At 48.9% G+C, this 14152-nt stretch overlaps 1 protein-coding gene across 1 annotated transcript in view; it reads left to right on the forward strand.

The window, feature by feature from the left end:
• Positions 1–380: 380 nt before the first annotated feature.
• LOC138350636 (uncharacterized) overlaps positions 381–14152 on the forward strand; it is a 24861-nt gene continuing 11089 nt past the window's right edge. The window contains exons 1-2 of the mRNA XM_069301687.1: positions 381–3535; positions 5212–5649. Coding sequence (XP_069157788.1) covers positions 874–3535; positions 5212–5649 — 3100 coding nt within the window. The 5' untranslated portion in view covers positions 381–873. The remainder of the gene's footprint in view (positions 3536–5211; positions 5650–14152) is intronic.

Consider the following 14152-nt stretch of genomic DNA (forward strand, 5'->3'; position numbering starts at 1 on the left):
GAGATCAACTTTGTCATTCTTCTCTTTATGGGTTCAAGTCAAATTATGTCCAGTATATTGTATGTTGACCAAACTGAACTTCATAATCTAAATAGGTCCTTACAAGAGCAAGATAAAGGCAGAGAATAATATTACAAAATGCTACACCGTATATTTCTGTGTGAGAAAATGAGCACCATTACTCTACCTAAACCAGAAGCCAACACCACAATGATCACAGGAGTTAGGTCAAACTATTGACAAGTTTAAATTATAAAATATAACAAAATGCAGGAGGCAGACTTTGGAATTTTATTTGTTTTAGTGTTCTCAAAAATATATTTCTGGCCCAATGTTTAACACTAACATCTTGTTTTAATAACGTTAAATTGTTCTTCCAGATGACAGAAATCTGAAGAGTATAAAGACAGAAGAAATTAACTAGTTAAAGAACAAATTGAAAATAACAAATAAAGCTGGAACCGAATATTGCACTAACATGTGAACACTTTTTGTAAAATTTGGTTTATTTGGAAATCACTTATATTTTTGGTCATTTAAGTGACTGTATTATGGTTAATGCAGTCGGATCATCACCGATTAGATCCGAGTTTGATTCCCTGGCAGTGTGAGATGCTCAGCCTCCTGATACCTCTGTTCACCTAGCAGTAAACATTAACCTGGAAATTAGTCAACTGTTGAGGGATGCATCCTGAGGAAGGTCTGTCGTTGGCTTAGGAAGGCCTACACAAGCCTAACAAGCTGCCCGTCTCCGACAGTGGGAAACAATGTTATGTTTTTAAACATAATATAATAACAAAACCAGCGTGGGACATTTACTGCTTGTGTGAAACTTGACAACAGTTGTGTGAGGTGAGTATCATACGGCCCAATATGGCGGCCTCGAGTCCTGTTATCCAACCGGAAGATGTGAACAGACTGCGGTATGGACTGGCTGTGACTAAGGCAGGACGAGACGCGCTAGCAAGTGTGTTTATGTGGTCGTACCGGGGCACCTTCCCAGTAGTGACTTACCTCACTCAGGACTTGGGGTACACCAATGCTCAGTACAGGCGTGTCTTCGATGCTCACCAGAGGGATAAACTCGAAGTTTCCCCTGACGCGGCTACTTTTGACATCACCCTGTTGTATAAACTCCTGCAACGTGTGTGTGGTCTGGCTGAGATGAATGACCCCACGTGGACCACTCCAGGGCCTCAGGGACCATCACTTGAATACCTCATTTACAGCCTGAAGCAACACCGAAACACGTTAGCCCATGATAATGTGAGAATGTCAGACCAAGATCTTACGTCAACACTGACGGAGCTCAGTGACTTATTGGCTAAGATGCTGGCTGAGGCCGGCGTCCGGTGTAGGACAAACAGCCAGGATGTGGACCACGTGACCAGAGATGCCACCAAGTATATTGGTGGTCTGCTAGCGAAGGTCAGAGAGCCGCTGGATCCCTCAGATGTGGCGCACTTGCCTCAGCTCCGCCAGGAGATTAAGATGTTCAAAAGCCACATCACAGAAGAGGTTAAGCAGATGAGCAAGCAGGAGCTAACTGACGGGTATAAACTGCTGTACCAGATTGTTCCCGCACCCTGGCTCCTCTTTAACATTAACTACAATCCAAGTCTTGCTTTTACACGACTACGACTCCTTGAAGATCCCATCATAGGGGCAAGACCCTCCCACGCTGCCAAGGGTCAGCATATAGATTATAAACACATCTTGAGTATGAGACGAGAGAACGGAAGAGTCCCTGAGTGTGTCATCCTGACGGGGGAAGGTGGTATGGGCAAGACAACTTTACTCAAGCTCATCCTCGAGAAGTGGGTAGAGGACCCTGCTGCCATACGTCACCTGGGCACTGTGGACCTCGTTTTCTATGTACAGTGCAGGGACACACATCTTAATACCTTCGAAGATCTACTCCGCCATTTACTGCCTCAAACACTTCGTGATTCTGACCCTGACTTCCAGCTGTTTAAGGAGATAATCTTGAGCTTAAATATATTAGTCCTGATTGACGGCTACGACGAGGTCAACGACCATTCAGGAAGGCTGGTGGAGGAGCTGTTGCACCTGCCTGGCAAGGATGTGAGGCTGGTGATAACCACACGGCCGGGGTGGGACCAACAACTGTCACAGCTCGTCCCACACACCAGACCTCGCTGCAACATCCTCGTCTTGGGCATCACTCCAAAACGTCGCGTGAAATTCGCCGATAGAACCATCAAGGTGCTGGTGGCGGGAGAGTGCCAACGGAGTGTCATCACAGGGAGGTTTACCCAGCGGCTGGAGCAGATGAGTCAGTTCCTGGGTGAGTACCTCAACACTCCACTCACCTTGACCTTGTTGGCGCTGCTGTGTGTCGAGGCTCCAGAAGAATTTAACAACCTCACCACAAACACTCAAGTCTACGAGAAGATTCATGACTTCATAACCAGTAAACTGGTGTCCAGACTCACAGACAAATACGTGACCGAACCCAAAGGAAAATGTGACGAAAATGTGAAAAAGTTTTTGAGGTTCTTAGAAGAGATTAGTTTAAGAGGGATCCAGAGGAAGGAGTACGACCTTTGGCCGGAGACGGAAGTGCAGATTAGGGAGAAGTGTGACACTCTGGGACTGCCGCAGGAGGAGGTCTTGTCCAACTATTTCACAAGAACCAGCTACCGTCGGGGCCTCAATGTGGTGTGGGTGTTTGGCTATTTTCACGCCAGGTACCAGGAGTATTGTGCCAGCAGGAGGCTGGTCGATCTCTTGTTGAGGGCTGAGCAAGATCGAGGTGATCCAGCATCACACCGTGTGTCAGGGGAAAGGTCTATAATCATTGACCTCTTGGTGGATGTTGTACGTAAGGAAAAGCGCTCCTTGGGAGATCACCTGAAAGAGTCAAAGTTTAATATTAGCGACGTGCTACAAGAGTTTAGGGAGCGCCCCAGATGGCAGAACATTTTACTCAGCACTACCGGGGTGCTGTGTACCCGGGGAGTAGAGCACAGGTTCATTACTCACATAATTGACCTGTGCAAGATGGTTACACATGAGCCTGACGAGCTGTTGAAGCATGTAGCAGAGTCTCGCGGGAGTGAGCACGTCATCCAAGCCGTGTGTGAGAAGCTGCGTACAGAACAAGAGTGGGAAATATGGAGTGTTGACTCGTGTGTTGTCCTGCCGCTTGTTCTTAAGAAGGTGATACCTAAGAACATTTACCTAAACATAAACGATGCACCCCAACTAAAGCAGCACCTGTCTGCACTGTCAGTGCTGGCAAAAATGAGGGTAACCATATCCTTAGATCTTGACTATAGTTTAGACAGCAAAGAGAGAAGTGTTATATCAAAACAATGTTTGGAGAGGCTGACAGCCCCCGGCAGTAAGTGTACCTTAGAGCGGTTTATTGGTGGCTTGTCTGAGGCAGCCATACCCCTCCTGCCTCACACCCTCGAGAGCCTCAACCTGCGCCTCACACTACAGCAACTGCCCATCCAACTGCCCGTCCTCATCCGTCACCTGCCTCACCTTCCTCACCTGCAGACTCTTGGTAAATATTCATATTTTCTACCATAATTTTTAGGGTTATTTATTAATACCAAAATTACGCAAAGGGCTTCATTCGTCATGTTTAATATAGTAATTCAGATTTACATTGTTTACATATATGTTTACAACCTTATGGACGAAAGATTCCTTATATTGTTTACAAACATAATCACCGTAAGGGAGACAAACACCTTATATTGTTTACAAACATAATCACCGTAAGGGAGACAAACACCTTATATTGTTTAGAAATATATTCATCTTATGGACGACAAACACCTGATATTGTTTACAAATATAGTCACCTTAAGAGCGACAAACACCTTATATTGTTTACAAATATAGTCACCTTAAGAGCGACAAATACCTTATATTGTTTACAAATATATTCATCTTATGGACGACAAACGCCTGATATTGTTTACAAATATAATCACCTTATGGGAGACACACACCTTATTTTGTTGACAAATATATTCATCTTATGGACGACAAACACCTGATATTATTTACAAATAGAGTTACCTTAGGGCGAGAAGCTCCCAACATCGTTTACAAATATAGTCACCTTAAAGGAGACAAACACCTTACATTGTTTACAATTATAGTCACCCTATGGGTGACAAACCTTCTACTTTGATTACAAATATAGACTTATTAAGGGCGACTACTCCATGAATAATAAATTTTCGAAACATTCCGCTGCTGTATATATTCTTGTGCATAAATAATTTCATGAAGTATTTAGCGACGCCATACTTTTGGTTCAGATGACTTACCACTTTGACTTTGACTCGTGGTACAGATCTCCTTTCACTGTGACCTAATTCCTGTTCAGGATGACCTTTCACTGTGACCTAATTCCTGTTCAGGACGACCTTTCACTGTGACCTAATTCCTGTTCAGGATGACCTTTCACTGTGACCTAATTCCTGTTCAAGATGACCTTTTACTGTGACCTAATTCCTGTTCAGGATGACCTTTCACTGTGACCTAATTCCTGTTCAAGATGACCTTTCACTGTGACCTAATTCCTGTTTAAGATGACCTTTCACTGTGACCTTGATCCCTTGGTTAATTAGACCTTCTGTAACTTTGATCCTTAATTCAGGTGACCCATCTATCCCTGTGACCTTGATACTTGGTCCAAATGACCTTTCACTGTGACCTTGATACTTGGTCCAGATGACCTTTCACTGTGACATTGATACTTGGTCCAGATGACCTTTCACTGTGACCGTGACTTAGTTTAAATGACCTCTAATGAGATCTTGACCATTCATAAAGGTGACCTTGAGCATTGATACAGATGACCTTGACCATTGATACAGATAACCTTGACAATTGATAAAAGTAACTTTGACTGTGACCTTGACAATTGATACAGATAACCTTGACCATTGATACAGATGACCTTGACAATTGATACAGATGACCTTGACTGTGACCTTGACAATTGATACAGATGACCTTGACCATTGCCACAGATGACCTTGACTGTGGCTTTTAAAAGCAATTAATACATAGTTTAGATGCTATTAATACTGTCCAAAATACGGACTTGTCATCAGGTAATAAACCCAGCAGTAAGGTGAGTGGATGGCTCAGTATGTCTTCTTGTTATATCTTAGAACATAACAGTAACGACCGTGACTGTATCTCAGTGTATGTCTTCAGGCATTGACCTGGACGCCAGGGGCTACGTGGTCCCGGACACCCTGGACGCCACGGGCTACGTGGACCCGGACACCCTGGACGCCACGGGCTACGTGGACCCGGACACCCTGGACGCCACGGGCTACGTGGACCCGGACACCCTGGACGCCACGGGCTACGTGGACCCGGACACCCTGGACGCCACGGGCTACGTGGACCCGGACACCCTGGACGCCACGGGCTACGTGGACCCGGACACCCTGGACGCCACGGGCTACGTGGACCCGGACACCCTGGACACTCTGCTGTACCAGGGAAGGAGGCTCGACCTGACCATCTTACGGCACCTCACTGATGACGACCCCGCCATAGACTGGTGCTGCCACCTGGCGGCTCAGCTGTGTCCTCCCTCAAGAGGAGGGTATACTCGCCTGGACTTCTCTAACACGCTTCTCACCAGTACGTATTGACTACATTTTAACACGTGAATATTTGTGACTCAGTTGTTTAATTCACAGTGCTTACAGTGTTTTCAAAAATATTTTTACATTAAAAGTCATGAATTTGAGAACTTATAAGGCTTCTTGAGTAACTTTGAGCACCGTTTAGCGACCAATAATATTCATTAAGCAAGCTTCACTGCTTATAAGATAACACTGATCAATATTTAGCCCAACATTGTCTTGCTTAATACAAGCTAGATTTACTTGATATAAGTTTTCTTTGGCATGAGTGTGTGACATAGACAGGTGTGGGTGGGGAGAGTAGCCAGGTGTGGGCTTTAGTGTTCCCTCTCATGTGCAGGTGTGGGGAGGGAGAGTAGCCAGGTGTGGGCTTTAGTGTTCCCTCTCATGTGCAGGTGTGGGGAGGGAGAGTAGCCAGGTGTGGGCTTTAGTGTTCCCTCTCATCTACAGGTGTGGGGAGGGAGAGTAGCCAGGTGTGACAATGTTTGTTTTCATGTATTAGCTACGTTATTGTGTGGTTGTAAATAAGTTGTCACAACTTACTGCACAACTTTGGCTAAACAATTTTGAGACCGTGTCGCAACCTTAAATGTTGCATAAAAATGGTTTTCCTGATTGATGGAATATATATAAAAAATGTAGAAATATTTTAAAAATATATTTTTACATATACTAGAAATAAAACTGAAGCATAATAAAAGGTAGGTTAAAATTATTTTATTCATTACTTTCACTTAATGGAGAATCCATGGTAGTGGTGGTGGAATTGTTGCTGGGTTGTGGTTGGTGGCTGTGGTGGTAGGTTGTGGTTGGTGGCAGTGGTGGGTGATGTTTATTGTTGGTGGTAGTGGTTGGTTCTAGTGGTGGTTAATAGTTGTGGTTGGTGGTGGTGGTGGTTGATTGCTGTGGTTGGTAATTGTGGTGGCTGATGGTTGTGATTAGTGGTAGTGGTGGTTAATGTTAATGATGGTTGAGGTTGTGGTAGTTAATGGTGGTGGTAGTTAATGGTTGTGGTGGTTGATGGTAGTGTTTGTTGATGGTTGTGGTGGTTGATGGTAGTGTTTGTTGATGGTTGTGGTGGTTGATGGTAGTGCTTGTTGATGGTTGTGGTGGTTGATGGTTGTGGTGGTTGATGGTTGTGGTGGTTGATGGTAGTGTTTGTTGATGGTTGTGGTGGTTGACGGTAGTGTTTGTTGATGGTTGTGGTGGTTGATGGTAGTGTTTGTTGATGGTTGTGGTGGTTGATGGTAGTGTTTGTTGATGGTTGTGGTGGTTGATGGTAGTGTTTGTTGATGGTTGTGGTGATTGATGGTTGTGGTGGTTGATGGTTGTGGTGGTTGATGGTTGTGGTGGTTGATGGTTGTGGTGGTTGATGGTTGTGGTGGTTGATGATTGTGGTGGTTGATGGTAGTGTTTGTTGATGGTTGTGGTGGTTGACGGTAGTGTTTGTTGATGGTTGTGGTGGTTGATGGTAGTGTTTGTTGATGGTTGTGGTGGTTGATGGTAGTGTTTGTTGATGGTTGTGGTGGTTGATGGTAGTGTTTGTTGATGGTAGTGGTGGTTGATGGTAGTGTTTGTTGATGGTTGTGGTGGTTGATGGTTGTGGTGGTTGATGGTTGTGGTGGTTGATGGTTGTGGTGGTTGATGGTTGTGGTGGTTGATGGTTGTGGTGGTTGATGATTGTGGTGGTTGATGGTAGTGTTTGTTGATGGTTGTGGTGGTTGACGGTAGTGTTTGTTGATGGTTGTGGTGGTTGATGGTAGTGTTTGTTGATGGTTGTGGTGGTTGATGGTAGTGTTTGTTGATGGTTGTGGTGGTTGATGGTAGTGTTTGTTGATGGTAGTGGTGGTTGATGGTAGTGTTTGTTGATGGTTGTGGTGGTTGATGGTTGTGGTGGTTGATGGTTGTGGTGGTTGATGGTTGTGGTGGTTGATGGTAGTGTTTGTTGATGGTTGTGGTGGTTGATGGTTGTGGTGGTTGATGGTAGTGTTTGTTGATGGTTGTGGTGGTTGATGGTAGTGTTTGTTGATGGTTGTGGTGGTTGATGGTAGTGTTTGTTGATGGTTGTGGTGGTTGATGGTAGTGGTGGTTGATGGTAGTGTTTGTTGATGGTAGTGGTGGTTGATGGTAGTGTTTGTTGATGGAAGTTGTGGTTGATGGTAGTGTTTGTCTATAGTTGTGGTGGTTGATGGTAGTGTTGGTTGATGGTTTTGGTGGTTGATGGTTGATCGTTTGTAGTTGACTGTACTGGTAGTTGTTGAGGTTCGTGATATTGGTGGTTGTTTTGTTGTATTTTGTGGCATTGGTAGTTGATTATATTTGGCAGTAGTGGTGTTTGATTGTTGTTGGTGGTAGGGGTGGTTGGTGTCTGTTTATGGTTGTTGTTGATAGTAGTGGTGGTTGATTGTTGTGGTTGTTGATGATTGAGGTGGTTGATGATTGTTTAGGTTGATGGTTATGGTTATTGATAGTAGTTGAAATTGAAATTGAAATAAATTTATTGAGGTAAAATACACACAAAGGGATGAGTGGACACTTCGTGTCATTATCATGAACACCTATCCCATATTCCCAGTAATATTTGTACCCAAGCCTGAGCCGCATGTGCACAGTCACTCCAAGCATTTCTCCTTTTACCGTAAGTGAAATGGGTGTTTTGACTCACACACATGTAGTGTTGCATGGTTTGGCTTCCCTCATACATTATACCTCTCCTCGCCACTTCTGCCTGTGCCTGTATATTTCTGATATTGCTTCTTATTTGTCTCATTTTGAATTCACATTCGATGTCAACTTGTGGTTTTAATGTGGCACGTTTGGCCAAGTCATCCGCCACCTCGTTGAGCACTATTCCAACATGAGATGGAATCCACACGAATATCACACTGTGACCTTTCAGCTGTATCTCAGTTATCCTTTTCTTACAATCCTCAACTATGGACATGAAGACTGGATTTCGACTGTTTAAGGTCGTCATGACGTACTTCCTCCAAACACGCCAGAATGGCCTGCAGTTGAGCACTGATAGTAATGGTGGTTGGTTGTTGTAGTTAGAGGAGGAGGTCGAGGTGGAAGGAAGAGGAGTAAGGAGGAGAAAGAGGAGGTAGGAGGAGGTCGAGGAGGAAGGAGAAGGTCGAGGAGGAAGGAGAAGGTTGAGGAGGAGGGAGAAGGTCGAGGACGAAGGAGAAGGTCGAGGAGGAAGGAGAAGGTCGAGGAGGAAGGAGAAGGTCGAGGTGGAAGGAGAAGGTCGAGGAGGAAGGAGAAGGTCGAGGAGGAAGGAGAAGGTCGTGGAGGAAGGAGAAGGTCGAGGAGGAAGGAGAAGGTCGAGGAGGAAGGAGAAGGTCGAGGAGGAAGGAGAAGGTCGAGGAGGAAGGAGAAGGTCGAGGTGGAAGGAGAAGGTCGAGGAGGAAGGAGAAGGTCGAGGAGGAAGGAGAAGGTCGAGGAGGAAGGAGAAGGTCGAGGAGGAAGGAGAAGGTCGAGGAGGAAGGAGAAGGTCGAGGAGGAAAGAGAAGGTCGAGGAGGAAGGAGAAGGTCGAGGTGGAAGGAGAAGGTCGAGGAGGAAGAAGGTCGAGGAGGAAGGAGAAGGTCAAGGAAGAAAGAAGAGAAGGTCGAGGAGGAAGGAGAAGGTCAAGGAAGAAAGAGGAGAAGGTCGAGGAGGAAGAATGAGAAGATCGAGGAGGAGAAGGTGTTGGTGGTGGCTGTTGGTTGTTGTTAGTGGATATTGATGGTTGAAGAACATAGAAGGATTAGGAAAAATAAGGAAGGCAGGAACGAGAAGGAAGTTTAAGGGAGGAGTAGGAAGATTACGGAAGGTGGAGTGGTGGAGAGTGGTGTGTGACAGTGGTGGAGAGTGGTATGTGACAGTGGTGGAGAGTGGTGTGTAGCAGTGGTGGAGTGGTGTGTGACAGTGGTGGAGAGTGGTATGTGACAGTGGTGGAGAGTGGTGTGTGACAGTGGTGGAGAGTGGTGTGTGACAGTGGTGGAGAGTGGTGTGTGACAGTGGTGGAGAGTGGTGTGTGACAGTGGTGGAGAGTGGTGTGTGACAGTGGTGGAGAGTGGTGTGTGACAGTGGTGGAGAGTGGTGTGTGACAGTGGTGGAGAGTGGTGTGTGGCAGTGGTGGAGAGTGGTGTGTGGCAGTGGTGGAGAGTGGTGTGTGGCAGTGGTGGAGAGTGGTGTGTGACAGTGGTGGAGAGTGGTATGTGACAGTGGTGGAGAGTGGTGTGTGACAGTGGTGGAGAGTGGTGTGTGACAGTGGTGGAGAGTGGTGTGTGACAGTGGTGGAGAGTGGTGTGTGACAGTGGTGGAGAGTGGTGTGTGACAGTGGTGGATAGTGGTGTGTGACAGTGGTAAAGAGTGGTGTGTGACAGTGGTGGAGAGTGGTATGTGACAGTGGTGGAGAGTGGTGTGTGACAGTGGTGGAGAGTGGTATGTGACAGTGGTGGAGAGTGGTGTGTGACAGTGGTGGAGAGTGGTGTGTGACAGTGGTGGAGAGTGGTATGTGAGAGTGGTGTATGACAGTGGTGGAGAGTGGTATGTGAGAGTGGTGGAGAGTGGTGTGTGGCAGTGGTGGAGAGTGGTGTGTGAGAGTGGTGGAGAGTGGTGTGTGGCAGTGGTGGAGAGTGGTGTGTGACAGTGGTGGAGAGTGGTGTGTGACAGTGGTGGAGAGTGGTGTGTGACAGTGGTGGAGAGTGGTGTGTGACAGTGGTGGAGAGTGGTATGTGAGAGTGGTGGAGAGTGGTGTGTGACAGTGGTGGAGAGTGGTATGTGAGAGTGGTGGAGAGTGGTGTGTGACAGTGGTTGAGAGTGGTATTAAAGAGTGGTGGAGAGTGGTGTGTGGCAGTGGTGGAGAGTGGTGTGTGACAGTGGTGGAAAGTGGTGTGTGGCAGTGGTGGAGAGTGGTGTGTGACAGTGGTGGAGAGTGGTGTGTGACAGTGGTGGAGAGTGGTGTGTGAGAGTGGTGTGTGACAGTGGTGGACAGTGGTGTGTAACAGTGGTGGAGAGTGGTGAACGGCAGTGGTGGAGAGTGGTGTGTGGCAGTGGTGGAGAGTGGTGTGTGGCAGTGGTGGAGAGTGGTGTGTGGCAGTGGTGGAGAGTGGTGTGTGACAGTGGTGGAGAGTGGTGTGTGGCAGTGGTGGAGAGTGGTGTGTGACAGCGGTGGAGAGTGGTGTGTGACAGTGGTGGAGAGTGGTGTGTGACAGTGGTGGAGAGTGGTGTGTGACAGTGGTGGAGAGTGGTGTGTGACAGTGGTGGAGAGTGGTGTGTGACAGTGGTGGAGAATGGTGTGTGGCAGTGGTGGAGAGTGGTGTGTGGCAGTGGTGGAGAGTGGTGTGTGGCAGTGGTGGAGAGTGGTGTGTGGCAGTGGTGGAGAGTGGTGTGTGGCAGTGGTGGAGAGTGGTGTGTGACAGTGGTGGAGAGTGGTATGTGACAGTGGTGGAGAGTGGTGTGTGACAGTGGTGGAGAGTGGTGTGTGACAGTGGTGGAGAGTGGTGTGTGACAGTGGTGGAGAGTGGTGTGTGACAGTGGTGGAGAGTGGTGTGTGACAGTGGTGGAGAGTGGTGTGTGACAGTGGTGGAGAGTGGTGTGTGGCAGTGGTGGAGAGTGGTGTGTGGCAGTGGTGGAGAGTGGTGTGTGGCAGTGGTGGAGAGTGGTGTGTGACAGTGGTGGAGAGTGGTATGTGACAGTGGTGGAGAGTGGTGTGTGACAGTGGTGGAGAGTGGTGTGTGACAGTGGTGGAGAGTGGTGTGTGACAGTGGTGGAGAGTGGTGTGTGACAGTGGTGGAGAGTGGTGTGTGACAGTGGTGGAGAGTGGTGTGTGACAGTGGTGGAGAGTGGTGTGTGACAGTGGTGGATAGTGGTGTGTGACAGTGGTAAAGAGTGGTGTGTGACAGTGGTGGAGAGTGGTATGTGACAGTGGTTGAGAGTGGTGTGTGACAGTGGTGGAGAGTGGTGTGTGACAGTGGTGGAGTGTGGTATGTGAGAGTGGTGGAGTGTGGTGTATGACAGTGGTGGAGAGTGGTATGTGAGAGTGGTGGAGAGTGGTGTGTGGCAGTGGTGGAGAGTGGTGTGTGAGAGTGGTGGAGAGTGGTGTGTGGCAGTGGTGGAGAGTGGTGTGTGCCAGTGGTGGAGAGTGGTGTGTGACAGTGGTGGAGAGTGGTGTGTGACAGTGGTGGAGAGTGGTGTGTGACAGTGGTGGAGAGAGGTGTGTGACAGTGGTGGAGAGTGGTGTGTGACAGTGGTGGAGAGTGGTATGTGAGAGTGGTGGAGAGTGGTGTGTGACAGTGGTTGAGAGTGGTATGGAAGAGTGGTGGAGAGTGGTGTGTGGCAGTGGTGGAGAGTGGTGTGTGACAGTGGTGGAAAGTGGTGTGTGGCAGTGGTGGAGAGTGGTGTGTGACAGTGGTGGAGAGTGGTGTGTGACAGTGGTGGAGAGTGGTGTGTGACAGTGGTGGAGAGTGGTGTGTGACAGTGGTGGACAGTGGTGTGTAACAGTGGTGGAGAGTGGTGAACGGCAGTGGTGGAGAGTGGTGTGTGGCAGTGGTGGAGAGTGGTGTGTGGCAGTGGTGGAGAGTGGTGTGTGGCAGTGGTGGAGAGTGGTGTGTGACAGTGGTGGAGAGTGGTGTGTGGCAGTGGTGGAGAGTGGTGTGTGACAGCGGTGGAGAGTGGTGTTTGACAGTGGTGGACAGTGGTGTGTGGCAGTGGTGGAGAGTGGTGTGTGGCAGTGGTGGAGAGTGGTGTGTGGCAGTGGTGGAGAGTGGTGTGTGACAGTGGTGGAGAGTGGTGTATGACAGTGGTGGAGAGTGCTGTGTGACAGTGGTGGAGAGTGGTGTGTGACAGTGGTGGAGAGTGGTGTGTGACAGTGGTGGAGAGTGGTGTGTGGCAGTGGTGGAGAGTGGTGTGTTACAGTGGTGGAGAGCGGTGTGTGACAGTGGTGGAGAGTGGTGTGTGGCAGTGGTGGAGAGTGGTGTGTGACAGTGGTGGAGAGCGGTGTGTGACAGTGGTGGAGAGTGGTGTGCTGCAGTGGTGGAGAGTGGTGTGTGACAGTGGTGGAGAGTGGTGTGTGACAGTGGTGGAGAGTGGTGTGTGACACCGGTGGAGAGTGGTGTGTGACAGTGGTGGAGAGTGGTGTGTGACAGTGGTGGAGAGTGGTGTGTGACAGTGGTGGAGAGTGGTGTGTGACAGTGGTGGAGAGTGGTGTGTGACAGTGGTGGAGAGTGGTGTGTGACAGTGGTGGAGAGTGGTGTGTGGCAGTGTGGAGAGTGGTGTGTGGCAGTGGTGGAGAGTGGTGTGTGGCAGTGGTGGAGAGTGGTGTGTGACAGTGGTGGAGAGTGGTATGTGACAGTGGTGGAGAGTGGTGTGTGACAGTGGTGGAGAGTGGTGTGTGACAGTGGTGGAGAGTGGTGTGTGACAGTGGTGGAGAGTGGTGTGTGACAGTGGTGGAGAGTGGTGTGTGACAGTGGTGGATAGTGGTGTGTGACAGTGGTAAAGAGTGGTGTGTGACAGTGGTGGAGAGTGGTATGTGACAGTGGTGGAGAGTGGTGTGTGACAGTGGTGGAGAGTGGTATGTGACAGTGGTGGAGAGTGGTGTGTGACAGTGGTGGAGAGTGGTGTGTGACAGTGGTGGAGAGTGGTATGTGAGAGTGGTGTAGGACAGTGGTGGAGAGTGGTATGTGAGAGTGGTGGAGAGTGGTGTGTGGCAGTGGTGGAGAGTGGTGTGTGAGAGTGGTGGAGAGTGGTGTGTGGCAGTGGTGGAGAGTGGTGTGTGACAGTGGTGGAGAGTGGTGTGTGACAGTGGTGGAGAGTGGTGTGTGACAGTGGTGGAGAGTGGTGTGTGACAGTGGTGGAGAGTGGTATGTGAGAGTGGTGGAGAGTGGTGTGTGACAGTGGTGGAGAGTGGTATGTGAGAGTGGTGGAGAGTGGTGTGTGACAGTGGTTGAGAGTGGTATGGAAGAGTGGTGGAGAGTGGTGTGTGGCAGTGGTGGAGAGTGGTGTGTGACAGTGGTGGAAAGTGGTGTGTGGCAGTGGTGGAGAGTGGTGTGTGACAGTGGTGGAGAGTGGTGTGTGACAGTGGTGGAGAGTGGTGTGTGAGAGTGGTGTGTGACAGTGGTGGACAGTGGTGTGTAACAGTGGTGGAGAGTGGTGAACGGCAGTGGTGGAGAGTGGTGTGTGGCAGTGGTGGAGAGTGGTGTGTGGCAGTGGTGGAGAGTGGTGTGTGGCAGTGGTGGAGAGTGGTGTGTGACAGTGGTGGAGAGTGGTGTGTGGCAGTGGTGGAGAGTGGTGTGTGACAGCGGTGGAGAGTGGTGTGTGACAGTGGTGGAGAGTGGTGTGTGACAGTGGTGGAGAGTGGTGTGTGACAGTGGTGGAGAGTGGTGTGTGACAGTGGTGGAGAGTGGTGTGTGACAGTGGTGGAGAATGGTGTGTGGCAGTGGTGGAGAGTGGTGTGTGGCAGTGGTGGAGAGTGGTGTGTGGCAGTGGTGGAGAGTGGTGTGTGGCAGTGGTGGAA

The sequence above is a fragment of the Procambarus clarkii genome, chromosome 46, assembly GCF_040958095.1.
Source record: "Procambarus clarkii isolate CNS0578487 chromosome 46, FALCON_Pclarkii_2.0, whole genome shotgun sequence".
NCBI classification, from domain to species: Eukaryota; Metazoa; Arthropoda; class Malacostraca; order Decapoda; family Cambaridae; genus Procambarus; species Procambarus clarkii.